The sequence below is a fragment of the Puma concolor genome, chromosome B3 (assembly GCF_028749965.1).
Source record: "Puma concolor isolate L17-30 chromosome B3, mPumCon1.1.hap2, whole genome shotgun sequence".
In the NCBI taxonomy this organism is placed as follows: domain Eukaryota; kingdom Metazoa; phylum Chordata; class Mammalia; order Carnivora; family Felidae; genus Puma; species Puma concolor.
Window position 1 is genome coordinate 96,986,568 of NC_141672.1, and position 15,259 is coordinate 97,001,826.

The 15,259-nt window shown below is 44.9% G+C and overlaps 1 protein-coding gene across 4 annotated transcripts in view; it reads right to left on the reverse strand.

Moving 5' to 3' along the window:
- GNB5 (G protein subunit beta 5) overlaps nucleotides 1-15,259 on the reverse strand; it is a 61,347-nt gene that overhangs the window by 33,382 nt on the left and 12,706 nt on the right. For all 4 annotated transcript variants that reach the window (XM_086710701.1, XM_086710705.1, XM_086710703.1 and 1 more), the window contains 2 exons: nucleotides 5,494-5,630; nucleotides 1,401-1,442 (listed from right to left, as the gene is read on the reverse strand). In XM_086710701.1, the coding sequence (XP_086566827.1) occupies nucleotides 1,401-1,442; nucleotides 5,494-5,630 (179 nt within the window). The remainder of the gene's footprint in view (nucleotides 1-1,400; nucleotides 1,443-5,493; nucleotides 5,631-15,259) is intronic.

The following is a 15,259-nucleotide window of genomic DNA, read 5'->3' on the forward strand; positions in this document are numbered from 1 at the left end:
GTGCTGGTCTTCTTTCCTGTTTGATTCTGTGCGATTTTGTGGGGGAAACATGGGCCCTGACACTGCCCATGAAAATTCTGTCACTTGAAATCTATAGCCTTAAAAAAATTTTTTTAATGTTTATTTTTGAGAAAGAGAGAGAGAGAGAGAGAGACAGAGCAAAGCAGAAGGGTAGAGAGAGAGGGAAATGCAGAATCCAAAGCAGGCTCCAGGCTCCAGCCGTCAGCACAGAGCCTGACGCAGGGCTTGAACCCATGAACTGTGAGATTGTGACCTGAACTGAAGTCATATGCTTAACCAACTGAGCCAGCCAGGTGCCCCAGAATCTACAGCCTTTTAAACACCAAGAATAATCTGTGCAAATGGTCGCTTTAGGCACAAGGCACCCCAGGCCCCCTTCTTTACAAGTAATAACTATGGTCTCTGACGGGGGGGCCACAGAGGCAACACCATGCCCCTTAGAAACCAGGCAGTGTGTGCTCAATGACATTCTAAGGCTTAAACAGAAATAACAAAAACCCACACACTCCTGAAGATGCTAAGGCATGCTGGGAGAAATAGAAGCTTCCGTGGAGGGAGGTGCTGGACAGGAAAGCCCTTTGCAAACTCTTAAGTTGCCATTTTTACTATTTCCCAGGGGCCTGACCATTAGGGACTCTGCTCCAAAAGATGGTTCTGGGCCCCCCTTTGATCAGGTTGTACAGCAACTGCCTACCACAACAGCTACTAAACACATTCAATAGTGCAGAATTCGGATGCTGTTCAGTTTTAGGCAGATCTAGATCTCTGTGTCTTATATAGTGAAAAAGAAGACTTTCTTTATAAGTAAATAACAGAATCAATAGTCATTACCATAAATGGCAACATGATGCAGGCTTGTAAGCACACCGACACATTGATTTTGGCCTTTCTCTTAAGAGTCTAAATTCAGAGCCGAGCATGCCCAGGCCAGACAGAGGATAGTCAGTTCAACCCCCTGCAGCCACAGCTTCCCTGCCCACTGCCTGCTCATGTCCACAGTGGTACAGTCTGGTCAAAGACACAGAGAGGAGAGAAACCTGGGGATTTGGGAACCTCCTACCATCCCTCAGAAGAAAAACAATACATGTCTGTGTGAATGTGATAAGTTTTCCAAGCCAGGCCCTTTCCCGTTTTAGTGCTAGCACCCCGTCTGGTGGCTCTCCATGCTCCAGCCTCAATGAGGGGTGTTAGCTCTCCAGAGGAATGATTTTGCTGTGGGTTGCTGAGCTGTCTGAACACAGATGGGCTTTTGTGGGGTTTCCATCCCCAGAAAGGCACCCGAGAAGAAGGATGACTGTGACTGGGGGTGTCTGGAGGGGATGAGGACCCAGGGCTGTGGTTCTGAGGTGCTGCTCAACATGCCAGCGACAACACCTTACCTTGTTAGTAGTGAAGGAATCCCACACGATCACCTTCCCATCCTGGAAGGAAAAGAGTAAATAGCTCAGGAGTTGTCAGCCAGTCCTTACAGGGAAGTACTGAGAATTGTTCAAAAAAGCTGTGTCTGGCGGGACAGTGTGCAGGAGAAAGCCAGAGTGAGTATCTGGGTAATCAAGATCTATCCTTGAACAAAAGGGGAGCGAATATGGGGCTCAACTGTCCAGCCTGATTAAAGGCTCAGTTCTCAACGTTCTACTCCTTGTACAGATACAAAGACAAAAGCATTGCTCGGAGACTTCTGTTATACTATTTAGAAACCAAGCACAAACTGTTGGTACACGGCCATCACACACCATACCCTGTCAGAAAGCGATACAGGCGTAAGACAAACCTGAAATGACCTCTAGGTACCTGACAGGCAATGAGTGGACTCTTGCTTTCTCCCTCACCACCTCCACTAGCCATCCTGGCTCCTGTGTGCTGTGCTCCCTGTAGGGATGGGTCAGAGCCCCACCCTCATTCCTGGCCCACTTCTCAGAGCTGCGCTGGCCTGAGATCAGTGTAACGTTGCCACCCTAACATGTTGCACCTATGCTGAGAACAAGTCCATCATGGTGGGGATCCCCTGTGGGCAGCTGTTCTGCCAAGAGAGCACTCCCTGTCAGGGTGTGTTCTGGGCTGGGGCCAAGTTCACTGTCACCACTGCTGCAGCCCACACTGGGGCTGTGGGGAGTCACCACTAGGTCATCTATTTGTCATACAAACCCACTGGGGATAGACCACATAAGCCCTGGTCCCTACAATGCAGTCACCGGCCCAGCATCTGGTGTGCAGGTCCTCTGGGCCCCCAGGCTCTGCCCAACAGCGGAAGAGGACGGCTGAGCTGACTCCTTCAGTACATGGGTCCCCCACACACCCTCCGGGATGGCGAGTCTGCAGCATCCACGGCAGGCTTGGTTTTTGTAATCATTCAAGCCATTTGGAGCCAAATCTGACGAATGAGGCAAGGGCAGGGGAAGAGATGCTGCTTAGGGGCACAGGTAAGGTCTGATTATCCAAAGTGACACTGCTTTGGATTCTGTGTCTCCTTCTCTCTCTCTGCCTGTCCCCCACTCACACTCTGTGTGTCTCTCTCAAAAATAAAGAAAAACATTAAAAACATATACATGTTCTAAATAATCCACACACTCTAACATCTATGTCAGGTTGTATTTGATAAGAAAAGGTCGTAATTAATCTCCTATATTACCTACAGGTCTAGTATGTCATGTACTTGCTTTCTTTTACGTTCATAAAAAAAAGTTATCCCGTAAGTTTTCTACCACATTTTAAAAAACGCTGAAAAAGAGAACAAAGAAATTGTTTTACTTCCACCATTCAGTCCCAGCCATTACTATTTTGGAGCATTCTTTCTTGACTTTTTTTTTTTCTTTCTTTTTTTTTTTTTTTTTACAAAGTGCTTATCAAGATATATATGTTGCTACCTAGCCTTTTTGATGCTTTGTATGATCTACTGGAAGATTTCCATATTCCTGCTGCGTGTGGCCAAAGTGCCCAGAAACAAGGTCAAAGTAGGCATTTTGGGACCTTTCAAAACTCCTAAGCACATTGGTTCTTCTAGTCTGACTTCTCTAAATCCCTGAGCACAACGTATGGGGTAGATTAGGTAACAGAGCAGAGAAGAGATAAGGGGCTCCAGGCCTTGGGGTCCTCCACACCTGTAGCTCCACATGCTGCATGGGGCTGGCAGGGGTGGGGGGCAGTGTTTGGACAGACTCAGTGTATTGTCCAAATTGGCGTTCCCTTCGGTGGCTTCCTCCACCTCACTGCCTGCCTGCCTGTCCCCACCACTCACCTACTATGTGCTCTGGAGAGAAAAAGGAACCCAAGAGGCTAAAATCAGTCATAAAACCAAATGTGGGCTGCTCCACAAGCACGGATTTATACACCAGGGGCCCACATACCTAGAGAGACAGCCTCCACCCTAAACCCGAACCCACGCAGTCAGGCTGATTAATCTCCTGCCTTCAAGGGAACAGGGCTGCTCTGAGTCACTCTGTCTGCTCCAGAACATTCCTGCTGTTTCCAGCTTCCTCCCACACCCACCCGGCTTCTAGTTTCTCTGCAGCAGAGGTGGATGGATGGAGCACGTCAGCAGTGTACCTCCTCCCTAAGGACAGTATTTGAGTGACAGAGAATCCAACATATATTACACTTCTAGGGGTAAAAAAAAAGTCAAAAAGGCTAGGTAGCAACATGTATATCTTGATAACCACTTTGTGAAAAAAAGTTGAGAAAGAAATGCTCTAAAATAGTAATAATGGCTGGGACTGGGTGGTGGAAGTAAAACCTTTTCTTTGTTCTCTTTTTCAGCGTTTTTTAAAATGTGGTAGAATACTTGAGGGATAACTTTTTTTATGAACGTAAAAGAAAGCAAGTACGTGACATACTAGACCTGTAGGTAATATAGATTAATTACGACCTGTTCTTATCAAATACAACCTGACATAGATGTTAGAGTGTGTGGATTATTTAGAACATGTATATGTTTTTAATATTTTATTTATTTTTGAGAGACACAGACAGAGTGTGAGCGGGGAGGGGCAGAGAGAGAGAGAGAGGAAGACACAGAATCCAAGGCAGGTTCCAGGCTCTGAGCTATCAGCACAGCCTCCCAAAGCCGGGCTTGAAATCACGGATGGCAAGATTGTGACCTGAGCCGAAGTTGGACACTTAACCGACTGAGCCACCCAGGCACCCCTAGAAGATGTATAGTTTTTATACTTAAAAGGGCAATTAAAAAAAACCCCAAATTGTCCTTTGGAAAAGCTGGGCTGAAGGCAGGGATAGGGAGAAGCCCAAACTGGCCATAAAAATAAATGACTTCAGTTTACAGTTTTATATTCAACGCGTGTTACATCAAAATAGACATAAAAAGTACCAGGCAGTGATAAGCAGCCTCCTGATAGTCATACTTTTGTATAGGTCCCTCCCGCATTATATTAGGGTTGGTCCGTGTGACCAGTGGAATATAGCAGAAGTGATGGAAAGTCACTTTTGAGGCCAGCTCATAAAAGACAGCATGGCTTCTGCCCCATCTCCCTCTAGCACTCTGGGGAACACCAGCTACTGTGTTGTACGCAGCCCTATGGAAAGTTCCATATGGTGAGGAACTAGGGCGTCCAGCCAATGAGCCATTTTGGAAGGGAATTTCTGCCTCAGTGGAGCTGTGCCATGATCACAGCCCTGACAAGCATCTTGACTGTGACCTCATCAGAGATCCTGAGCCAGAACCACCCAGATAAGCTGCTCCAGATTCCTGACTCTCAGAAACCATAATAAATATTTGTTGTTTTAAGTTGCTAAATTTGGGGGTAACTTGTTATACAGCACTAGATAACAATAATACATAAGATATAAAATAAACTATGTCAATGAGATAGAATGAATGAAAAAAATATCCTTTCCAAAAATGTATCTTAAATTTGTTCTTTAGGGGTGCCTGGGTGGCTCGGTTGGTTAAGCGTCCAACTTCGGCTCAGGTCATCATCTCATGGTTCATGAGTTCAAGCCCCGCATCGGGCTCTGTGCTGACAGCTCAGAGCCTAGAGCCTGCTTCAGATTCTGTGTCTCCCTCTCTCTCTGCCCCTCCCCGACTCGTTCTCTCTCTCTCTCTTTCTCTCTCTCAGATGAAGAAACATTAAAAAAAAATTGTTCTTTAGGGCATAGAAATTGCTGAACTCTTAAAGTGAAAGAACCCATAAGCACTTATGTTCCCAACTTGAGGGGAAAAAAACCCTCTATCTAAAAAAGGGTTTCATTTACAAATGAGACCCTGAAATATGCTCAGGAAGAAATAATTTTGAGTGGTTTGTCAAATACAGTTCATGTCTCAGTTATTACCAATTCCAAATCTACCCAAATGAATGGCGTTCTACAGTATGCAAGAGAATTCTTAACTATGCTAACTCATGTCCTGTGGAGAATAAATGGAGTCCTAGAGATCAGGAAGGGTTTCTTGAAAAGGAAAGCTCTCTTCTTTTGCTATAAAGTCAGACGCATGCTCAACATCAAATAGCAGGTGCCACGTACCTGGGATGAGCTCACGATCCTTCTCTTATCTTTGCACCAGTCCATGCAGAGAACTTTGTTCCCATGGCCTTTGAGGGTCCTTCTGGTCTTCATGACAAACTGCCCCAGGGCCTCCACCCGCTCTGCAACCTGGTGTACTAGAAGGACAGGCAACACTCAGTTCTGTTACCCAGGACCAGATTCTGAGCCATATGCTGGCAAAGGGATGACACTGGTCTTTCTCTGTGGCCACAGCTTGATTCTCCTGTTCTTTACTATAATGCCTTCACAACGCTCTCTTTTGAGCTCAGTGGAGGGTAGAGACAACACTGTCGTTCTGTCTTTGTGTTTAATACCCTACATTTTTCAAAGCATTTCCATCTCTGTGTGCTGAGGGATCAACAAGACTGCCTCATATCTACAGACTATATACCTTCTACTATACACAATTCTCCCACTGAAGGGTGACAGCTCTGCGAGGTAGGCAGGGCAGCATCAGAATGAGATCACTGTCCCCCTTTAACAGGTGAGGAGACTGAGGCTTACAAGGGTTCTTTGGCTAAGTTCATACAACTAACTGGGAGTGACTCTGGGGTTTCCGGTTCTTTCACCTACCTTTCCAGTCACAAGGAAAAGTGACTTTACAAAAACTGTCCTATGAGGTGCCAGCAGGCACCGTGACTCCTAAATGACCACCCCCCTCCCCCTCTTGCCTAGCAAAGGCCTTGGATGTGTGGGTGCTCCATTCATGTGCTGCAGGCAAGAATGAATAAGGGAGCCACCGGTACAGCCATGGGTTTACTGAAAACTTGCGGTGTCAGTAGAGAGCAATATTCTAGAAGTCTGAACACATGACCTAGAGAAGGAACCAACACAAGGGAGGAGCTTCAAAAAGGAATCTCTCAGGTGCTGGGACCGTGGCCTCTTTCTCGAAGCAAATAGAGCTTTCAAGGGGCTTATCTCAGAGGCTTTCACTGTGGGGTGTCACTAGGAGCCAAGTTCCCACAAAGGTACCATCTAGTCCAGACCCTGCATCCAGAGGTGAGGAAACTGAGGATGGGGGATCCCATGGCTTCTCCCCCTTGTGCAGTGCCACTGCGCTTGTGGTTGGAGGCTGTGCCAGAAGGAAAACTGGGGCTCCTGACCCCCTCTCCACTTCTCCTTCCTCCAAACCTCCCAGCAGGGCATTTCCTCAGGCAGGTGAGAAGCAGGGAAGGGGGCATTTGAGGCAAGGGATGGCCCGAGGAAAGGTGTGGTGTCTTCGCATAGCAGAGTGACGTGGGTGATGTGAGGCCAGGGGGCTGGCCCTCTTCCTTCCCAGGAGCTGCTAGAACTTGAGGGGGAAATGCCACCTCCTTGTGGGAAACCCGGGCAGGGAGGGCCAGACTGGACTGTAGTTCAAGCAGTGACAACAGAGCCCTTCTCAGAAACCCACCCTCCCTGGCTGGCTCTCCCTTCCTTCTCTCTAAACACTGCACTGTGTATCTCCTAAAAACAAGGCACTCTCTTACATAACCACAGTATATTATCAAAGTCAGAAAAGTAACACTGAAACAATACTACATCTGATGTATGGACCTTACTGAGAGACTCTCCATTGTCTCAATAATAACTTTACTGCAAAAGAAAACCCAAGATCATGTGCTGTACTCAGATGTCATGTTTCTTTAGTCTCCTGACTTACTTTCCCAGTTTGGGCTTGTCTCCTGCTTCCTCAAGATTAGATTCAGGTAATATTTGTCTGGCAGGAACACCAGAGACTGAGGAGCTCCTGCCAGTGTGCCTGGTCAGGAGGCACCTGTTGTCCATTAGTTCACCATCACCAGCACTGTTCACGCTGACCATCTGGTTAAGATGGTGTCTGCCAGTTTCTTCACTGGACAGTTACCATTTTGCCTTTTATCATGAAGAAGCATCCTGTGGGGATGTACTTTGAGACTATATAAATACCCAGTCACTCTTCAAACTCTAGTTTTAACATCTGTTAATGATTCTTGCCTGAATGGTTTATTACGATAGTTCGCAAGGTTTTCCTAATTCCCTCATTCCTTCTGTTTTTTGTTTTTTTTAGTTGGCTTTCTAATAAAAGGAGTTTTCCCTCCCCTCCAATGTATTTATTCACCCATGTATATTAGATGGACTCATGGATTCTTACTGTAAGAATTATTTATTTTGATGCTCATCCAGTGCCTGATTTGCTCAGAGGGGGCCCCATCAAGCAAGCTCCCATGACCTTCCAACACGTCCTTATTGTCAAATTGGTTTCCATACAACACCGAGTGCTCATCCCAACAGGTGCCCTCCTCAATGCCCATCACCCACCCTCCCTTTCCTCCCACCCCCATCAGCCCTCAGTTTGTTCTCAGTTTTTAAAAGTCTCTTATGCTTTGGCTCTCTCCTACTCTAACCTCCTTTTTTTTTTTTTTTTTTTTTTTCCCCTGAGCACTTCTTATTACAGACTCACGTTCTTTCCCTGCTCTGGCCTTGGAATCAGCCACTTCTCCAAGAAGTCTTGGTTTCATGTAGTTGCCCCATTTCTTTGTGATAAAAGAACAAACGTGTGAACAGGTTAAAACTCTCTGTGAAAACTCAGACTATAAAAAATACTGGTTTAACTATAAAACTACATGAGAAGCACCTGGCTGCCTCAGTCAGTGGAGCGGGCCACTCTTGATGTAAGCTAGAGCCCTACATTAGGTGGAGAGAAAAAAAAGTATACCTGAATATGCAATTATTATGCTATTACTTCTGCTGAGACACTGCATTCTTTATTGCCACAAACAGCACATTAGTTTTTTACTGATGCGTTCTTTAAGACATATTGTTTAATATGTTTAAAAACAGAGTGAATTTTCTAAATTCTTACTGGCCTTTGACATGTCTGTACCAGCTCAGAGTTGTGAGCATAGATTATTTAGTGTTTTACTTTGACACTTCACATCGATATTCTTGCTGTTTTCCTCACTTGTGCATTAGGAAGACCACAGCTATTTAATGTCCTTCTCACAAAAATAAAAAAAAAAATTAATTAAAAAGATGGCTCACCCCACCCATATAGGGCCCTCCTTACATAATGGGAATCTGACCACATCCCAACTATTAATTATTTTTTCTCATTGCATTTTTCCATCCCATACCCACTCATCCTGTTTCTATCTGGCAAATCTCACATCTATTAAAGAGTTACAGCTTTTCAAATGACGTCTCCAGAACCCCTACTGTGTGCCAAGAACTATGCCGGATGCATGGGTACAGAAAAGAATAAGACAGTCCCTGCTCTTATGGAGCTCACAGTGTGCAGGGGGAAGACAGGCCTGCACACATATCACCAAGGCAGTGTGGTCACAGAGGTGTCGGGGAGCCGAGGGTAACACGGCTGACTGCTGGCAGGTGTGCCATCAGAAGGAGATGTCACAGGTACCTGGTTTTGAAGGATCCATAGGAGTTGGGGTAAGGAAAGGGAAGGGAGGAAGCTAGCTTCTTTATATCTCTGTTTCTCGTTCAGTAAAATGGAAGACAGTGAACTAATCCACGGGGGTGTTCTGAGTTTTAATGGGGGAAGTGAATTAAAGTGCCTAACAGGTGTCTGGCAGGCCAGAAACCAAAGATGGAGAGTCAGGGTACTAGGGGCTGGGGACTTGAAAACTGGAAACAACATAACCTGGAGGAGGTGGGGGGGGGGGGGCTTCTGAAACGGAAGGGCCACAGAGACTTTCACGTTTGGGATAAGAAAGAATGAGAGAGTGAAAAGAGGTTAGGGATAGGGAGAAGGTTTTTTCTTGATTTATTTTAATATAATTATAGAAGAGAATGCACACCCATTGAAAGTAACCAGAAAATAGAAACACGATCGCTTACAGTCCTGCCTAGCCTGACCATTCTAAACATGTGGTCTATATCCTTCCAAGCCTTTTCTCTGCACGTGCGTGTGTATATACACACACAAGCAGACTACACTTCACATAGAATTTTGGGGACGAGTTTTTTCATTTATGGTTGTCTATGTCAAATATAATTATCTGTCACTTTAAATGACTATATGACATTCATTGAATATACCACAACGCTAAAATTCCCTACTGCAAGATACTTTGTTCTAGGGCTGCCTGGATACCTTTGCATTGCATTACCTCCTTAGATAAATGCCAATTCATGGCATTGCTGAGTCAAAGGTATAACACATTTTTAGAGGATTTCAATGCATATTGCCAATATCTACCATTTTGTGCACATTTCCTGGGGAACAGGCACTGGGCTGAGGGCCTTACACACAGCCTGAGGACCCAGGCTAACCCTTATTTCTACAAAGAAGGAAGGGGAAACTCAGAGAGGCTAAGGACGTCATGTACAAGCATTCAGACCCCTATGAACAGAAAACACCTCCTGTAGTGGCATAAGTTCTGGGCACATGGCTCTATTACTGTAGAAAATCAAGGCCAAAGTGAGGTGGTGACAATGGCTTCTTAGTCTAGGAGACACCCCCAACTTGGATCCCTCTACTTCCTGATGTAACTAGAGCAACGGATCCACGTTAGGGACTCTAGTCCGGAATCAAGAAGTGCATCCTCATCCTGGCTCTGGGAGACCGATGCAAATTTAGAAACAGAAGAGAACTTAGGAACTCAACAAGTCAGGCTGAGCACCAATCCCGGGCACCCTGAGGTTTGGCAAGTGTATGAAGCAGGGGTTTTCAGTTGCCATCAGCTCCTCCTCCCGTCAGCCTCTACCTTCCCCCACAGACAAAAACCTTACTAGAAGCCCAAGGCAGAAAGTAGCCAGAGCTGAGCTGAGCTGGTGAATGGGGGAGGGAGGATGCCAGGCTCAGGAACATTTGTACTCAGCACACTTCTCGCCCACTGGCCCCCAAGGTAAGTGAGTTGCCCTGATCCACTCACTTCTCAGAAAAGGAAAGTGAGGCCTGAGGGAAAGGCACAACTTATAAATTAGTGGAAACAAATGTCTCCTCTGAGCCTGTGCCCTCTTCTGTAAAACGAGGGTGTTAAGAGTTTATCTGGATGGGGCCCTGGAAATAATCTGTAATTCTGGTTTCACGCAAAGATGAATTTTTCATGAAGATGTGGCTTCCTGTCAACTTTCAGGGAATATTTTGCTATTTATTTTATAATCTGTCGCACATGTGAACCAAAAGTAAAATGTATAGTGTGCAAGTCTGTTCATGAAAATCCAAACAACATAAATTCGTAAAGTGAAAACATGCATCAGGGTCCTTTTCATCATTCCAAAAGGCCATGAAAAAAGTGACCCAAGCACAGACAGATCTAAAGTTTTCCTGAACATGAACATTGTGGAAATGACTGGTAACACATTAGATAAGTTCAAAGACAAGTGAGACATCTTCAGTAGAAAAACAGAACCATTTAAAAAATGATCTTGAACCACTTTCCAAATTTGGCACCAATATACAGTCTTTTGATGGCCACGATTTGGTAGAAGATCTAAGGAATCAAAGATGAAAAATTATCTGGGGTGCCTGGGTGGCTCAGTCAGTTAAGTGTCTGACTTCAGCTCTGGTCCTGATCTTGCGGTTCATGGGTTCAGCTCAGCGTCAGGCTCTGTGCTGACAGCTTAGAGCCTGGGGCCTGCTTTGGATTCTGTGTCTTCCCCTCTCTCTCTCTGCCTCTCCCCTGCTCACACTCTGTCTCTCTGTCTCTCAAAAATGAATAAATAAAAAAAAATTTTTTTTTAAAATGAAAAATTATCCAAAGCTAATTCTAAAAAACTCATTATGCAACCCAAGTGTCCATCGATAGATGAATGGATAAATACGTGGTGTATCTATACACCCACACACAATGAAACACTTCTCATAAAAAAGGGTGGTATCATTTACAACATGGATGGACCTAGAGAGTGTTATGCTAAGTGAGGTAAGTCAGAGACATAAAGACAAATACCATATGATTTCAGTTATATGTGGAATTTAAGAAACAAAACAAACAAATGAAAAGCAGAAGTAGACCCATAAATACAGAGAACAGACTGATGGTTGCCAGAGGGGAGGTGAGTGGGGGGATGGGCAAAGTGGGTGAAGAGGAGTGGGAAGCACAGGCTTCCAGGTATGGAATGAGTAAGTCATGGGGATAAAAGGGGATAAGAGCATAGGGAATATAGTCGATGATATCGTAATACCATTGTATGGTGACAGATGGTCACACAATTGTGGTGAGCACAGCATAACCTATGGAGTTGTAGAATCACTATGTTGTACACCTGAAACCAATGTAACACTGTGTGTCAACTATATTTCAATTAAAACACAATACAGGTAAAACAATTTAAAAAAGCATTCCACCCGAATTTACCTCAGGATCGAATGAGGTGGGATATAAACAAAATCCTTAAACACTGGGATGGTAGGAAAATATCTGCAATCACATTTCCTCACTTGTGCTTGAGATTTTGGAATTGCTCCAAAACATCCATTAGCTACACACAGAAAAAAACCTCCCCAGAATTCCCTAATTAGAAAGTGGAAAGACTAAGCTATGGTACCATCTTTCAGATGGAGTCCTACATGGTTCCGTACAAGTATTTCAAAATATTGACATTAAAAAGAACAGTAAAATGACATGGGGGGCATTTTAATCCATTGTGTTAGATTAAAACTAGGCTCAAACTCTAAATCTAGTACAATCCCAAATATGCTCACAAATATATAGGCAAGCATAAAATCATAAGCTATGAAATACACCAAAATGTTATAAGTGGCTGTCTCTGGGTGGTGGGGTTATAAATGGCTTGTTGTCTTCTATATTTCTAAATATGTGGCAGTGGGCATTCGTTTATTACGATGGTACCCTGGAGACACTTATGTTAGCTAGCTTGTGTGCAATTAGGAACGCAGAGCCAAAGCAAAGGGAGACGCAATGAAAGCCTCTCACGGCTGCGGGCAGCAGGTGGAAGAGCAGCAGGGAGAGGATTAGCTTGAAACGAAACTCACTTCTAGCCTCAGGACACAGTAGTTTTCCTTTAGAACGTGGAAAAAGTCAGCCAACACATTTGTTTCAGACTAATCCAGAAATTCAGTTTTCCTAGATTTCTCCCTACACCATAAAATCAGAAGAGTCCAACGCTCCAGCCATAATAATAATAATCTTTGACAGTAAAGCCTTTCACAAAGTTACATTTAGAACAGAAAGTAGCATCTGATGATAAGTCCTATGATTTGCCCAAATGTCATCTGGATTTGTACTCAAAGAAATTACAGAAATCTTTGAGTTGTTCGTTCCTAGACTAGATGAGAATCTGCCACCAAGGAAGCTGGGAATCTGGAAGAAGCCCCCCTCAGCCCCAGGAGGCTGCCGGTACACGGTAGCTGAAATAAACACAGCATGCCTCCTGCTCTGCTGGCAGCCTGTTTTCCAGATCATTCTTCAGTTTAATTTCAAGTTAAGGACTCTTTAAAGTTGAACTCTTTTTTTTTTCTTGATGTTGACTCCTGTTCCAGTACTCATTTTTTATTATACACGCAGTAAATGCACAGATGGGTATAAAGTGAAAAATACCTCTACTTCCCTTCCTCCCCTGGCCTTCTCTAGAGATAACAGTTTCTTTTTTTTTTTTTTTTTTTTTTTTTAAATTTTTTTTTTTCAACGTTTATTTATTTTTTGGGACAGAGAGAGACAGAGCATGAACAGAGGAGGGGCAGAGAGAGAGGGAGACACAGAATCGGAAACAGGCTCCAGGCTCTGAGCCGTCAGCCCAGAGCCCGACGCGGGGCTCGAACTCACGGACCGCGAGATCGTGACCTGGTTGAAGTCGGACGCTTAACCGACTGCGCCACCCAGGCGCCCCTAGAGATAACAGTTTCTTGTGTAACCTGCCACAAAGTCAACGCATAACACAAGCATCTCTTGTTTAAGCTAATGAGATCATGTTATATATACTGTTTACGACTTTTTAAAATTTAATACTGAAACCTTTTCATACACGCATATTTTTTCCTCAAAAAAATTTTTTTTAATGTTTATTTATTTTTGAGAGAGAGAGACAGAGTTGTAAGCAGGGGAGGGGCAGAGAGAGAGGGACACACAGAATCCAAGGCAGGCACCAGGCTCTGAGCTGTCAGCACAGAGCCAGATACAGGGCTTGAACCCACGGACTGCAAGATCATGACCTGAGCCAAAGTCAGATGCTTAACAGACTGAGCCATCTAGGTGCCTGCCCCGCCCCCACCACTTTTTTTTTTTTTGTCTTTTTAATATAAATCACAACTGTCTGAGTGATGGCCTAGCAGGGTGAGGAGGAGAGCTATTCCTAGGAGCCTGAACCCTGGCGTCTGCTCCCCATTCTCCCTTAGAGTAGCTGCAGAACCTTAGGGCAGCTAAAGAAATATAATCCTTCCCTGGATCTCAGTGGTCTCATCCATACAGGTGGCAGGGAGGAGAAGAAAACTTTTTGTGCCTTTAAGACTGAGGCTGAAGCAGGTGACCCTTCTAGTTTTGAGAGTTGTGTGATAAGACCTCCAAAGATGTCTATGTCCTAATCCGTGGAACCTGTGACTATGTTACCTTACATGGCAGAAGGGGCTCTGAGATGTGATTAACTTAAGCATCTTGAGAGAGGATGATTATCCCAGTTTATACAGGTGGGCCCAATGTAATCACAAGGGTCCTTGTAAGAGGGAGGCAGGGAGATCAGAGTCAAGATGTGATGAGAGAAAGGAGGTTAGAGGATGTGGGGTCACAAGCCAAGGATTGCAGGTGGCCTCTAGAAGCTGGACAAGGCCAGGAAGGGACTCTTCCCTAAAGCTTCCAGAAGGAATAAAGCCCTGCTAACCCAGTTAGACTTCTGACTTCCAGAACTGTAAAAGAATAAATTATGTTGCTTTAAGTACCTATATTTGTGGAAATTTGTACAACATCAATAGGAAACTAATACAAGCTATATATTATATCTCATGATTCTAAAATGTCTTATAATCAAGCAAGGGAGCACTTACCCATGGCAGAAGGTAAGCTGACGGTAATAAGGGGAAAACACGTACGGAGAAGGAGGAAGCTCTGGAGGAATATGGGGAAAGGCAAGGTCGCTGGGCCTGGGGCTATGGAGTTTGATGCAGGCAGGCTTCCCCTTGGGCCACCCGTATCAGCCACTTCCTCTATTTAATGTTAGCCAAGGGTCTGACTCAGGGAAGAGGGCTCAACAGTATGGATGCTGGTCTGAGGGTCAAAGGGAGGGGAGCTGAAGAAGTGAGGGTCTGGAGTTGGGTCGAGTTTGCTTTTCCTCCAAGTTCATGCTCTATTATTTTGTTGTGTTTTTAGGCAAGAATTTGGGCAAGTCAGAGCTAACAGAAGGCTGATCAACTGTCCCAGTTTGCCCAGGACTAAAGGGTTTTCCAGAATGCAGGACCTTCCATTTTAAAACTGAGAGTCCCAGGCAAACCGGGACGACTTGGCCATCTTAGCTTGTGGCCTGAAAAGCTGGGGTAGGGGCTACAGGACCATCTATATAACAACACCAAAATGTAAGAATGACAGGCTCAGTAAGAGGTTGAGAGATTGGAAGAGAGAAAAGCCCAGTGATCCTAGATCATGAAGATCTCTGAGGGGAGGGGAGACTGGTCAGAAGAGGAGGAGTAGCTCTGAGCACCAAAGGGATCCAGGAGACTGTGATGGAGAGAGAGGCCAGTGGGTTAGGACAGTCACCCTTGGGAACCCCGAAGATATCAGGGATGGGGCAGGGCTGAGGTCAAAAAGAAGGTTCAAGCCATGTGCCAAATTTCCCTAAGAAATGAGGCAGCCTGGCTGGGAAGTCAGGAGACAGC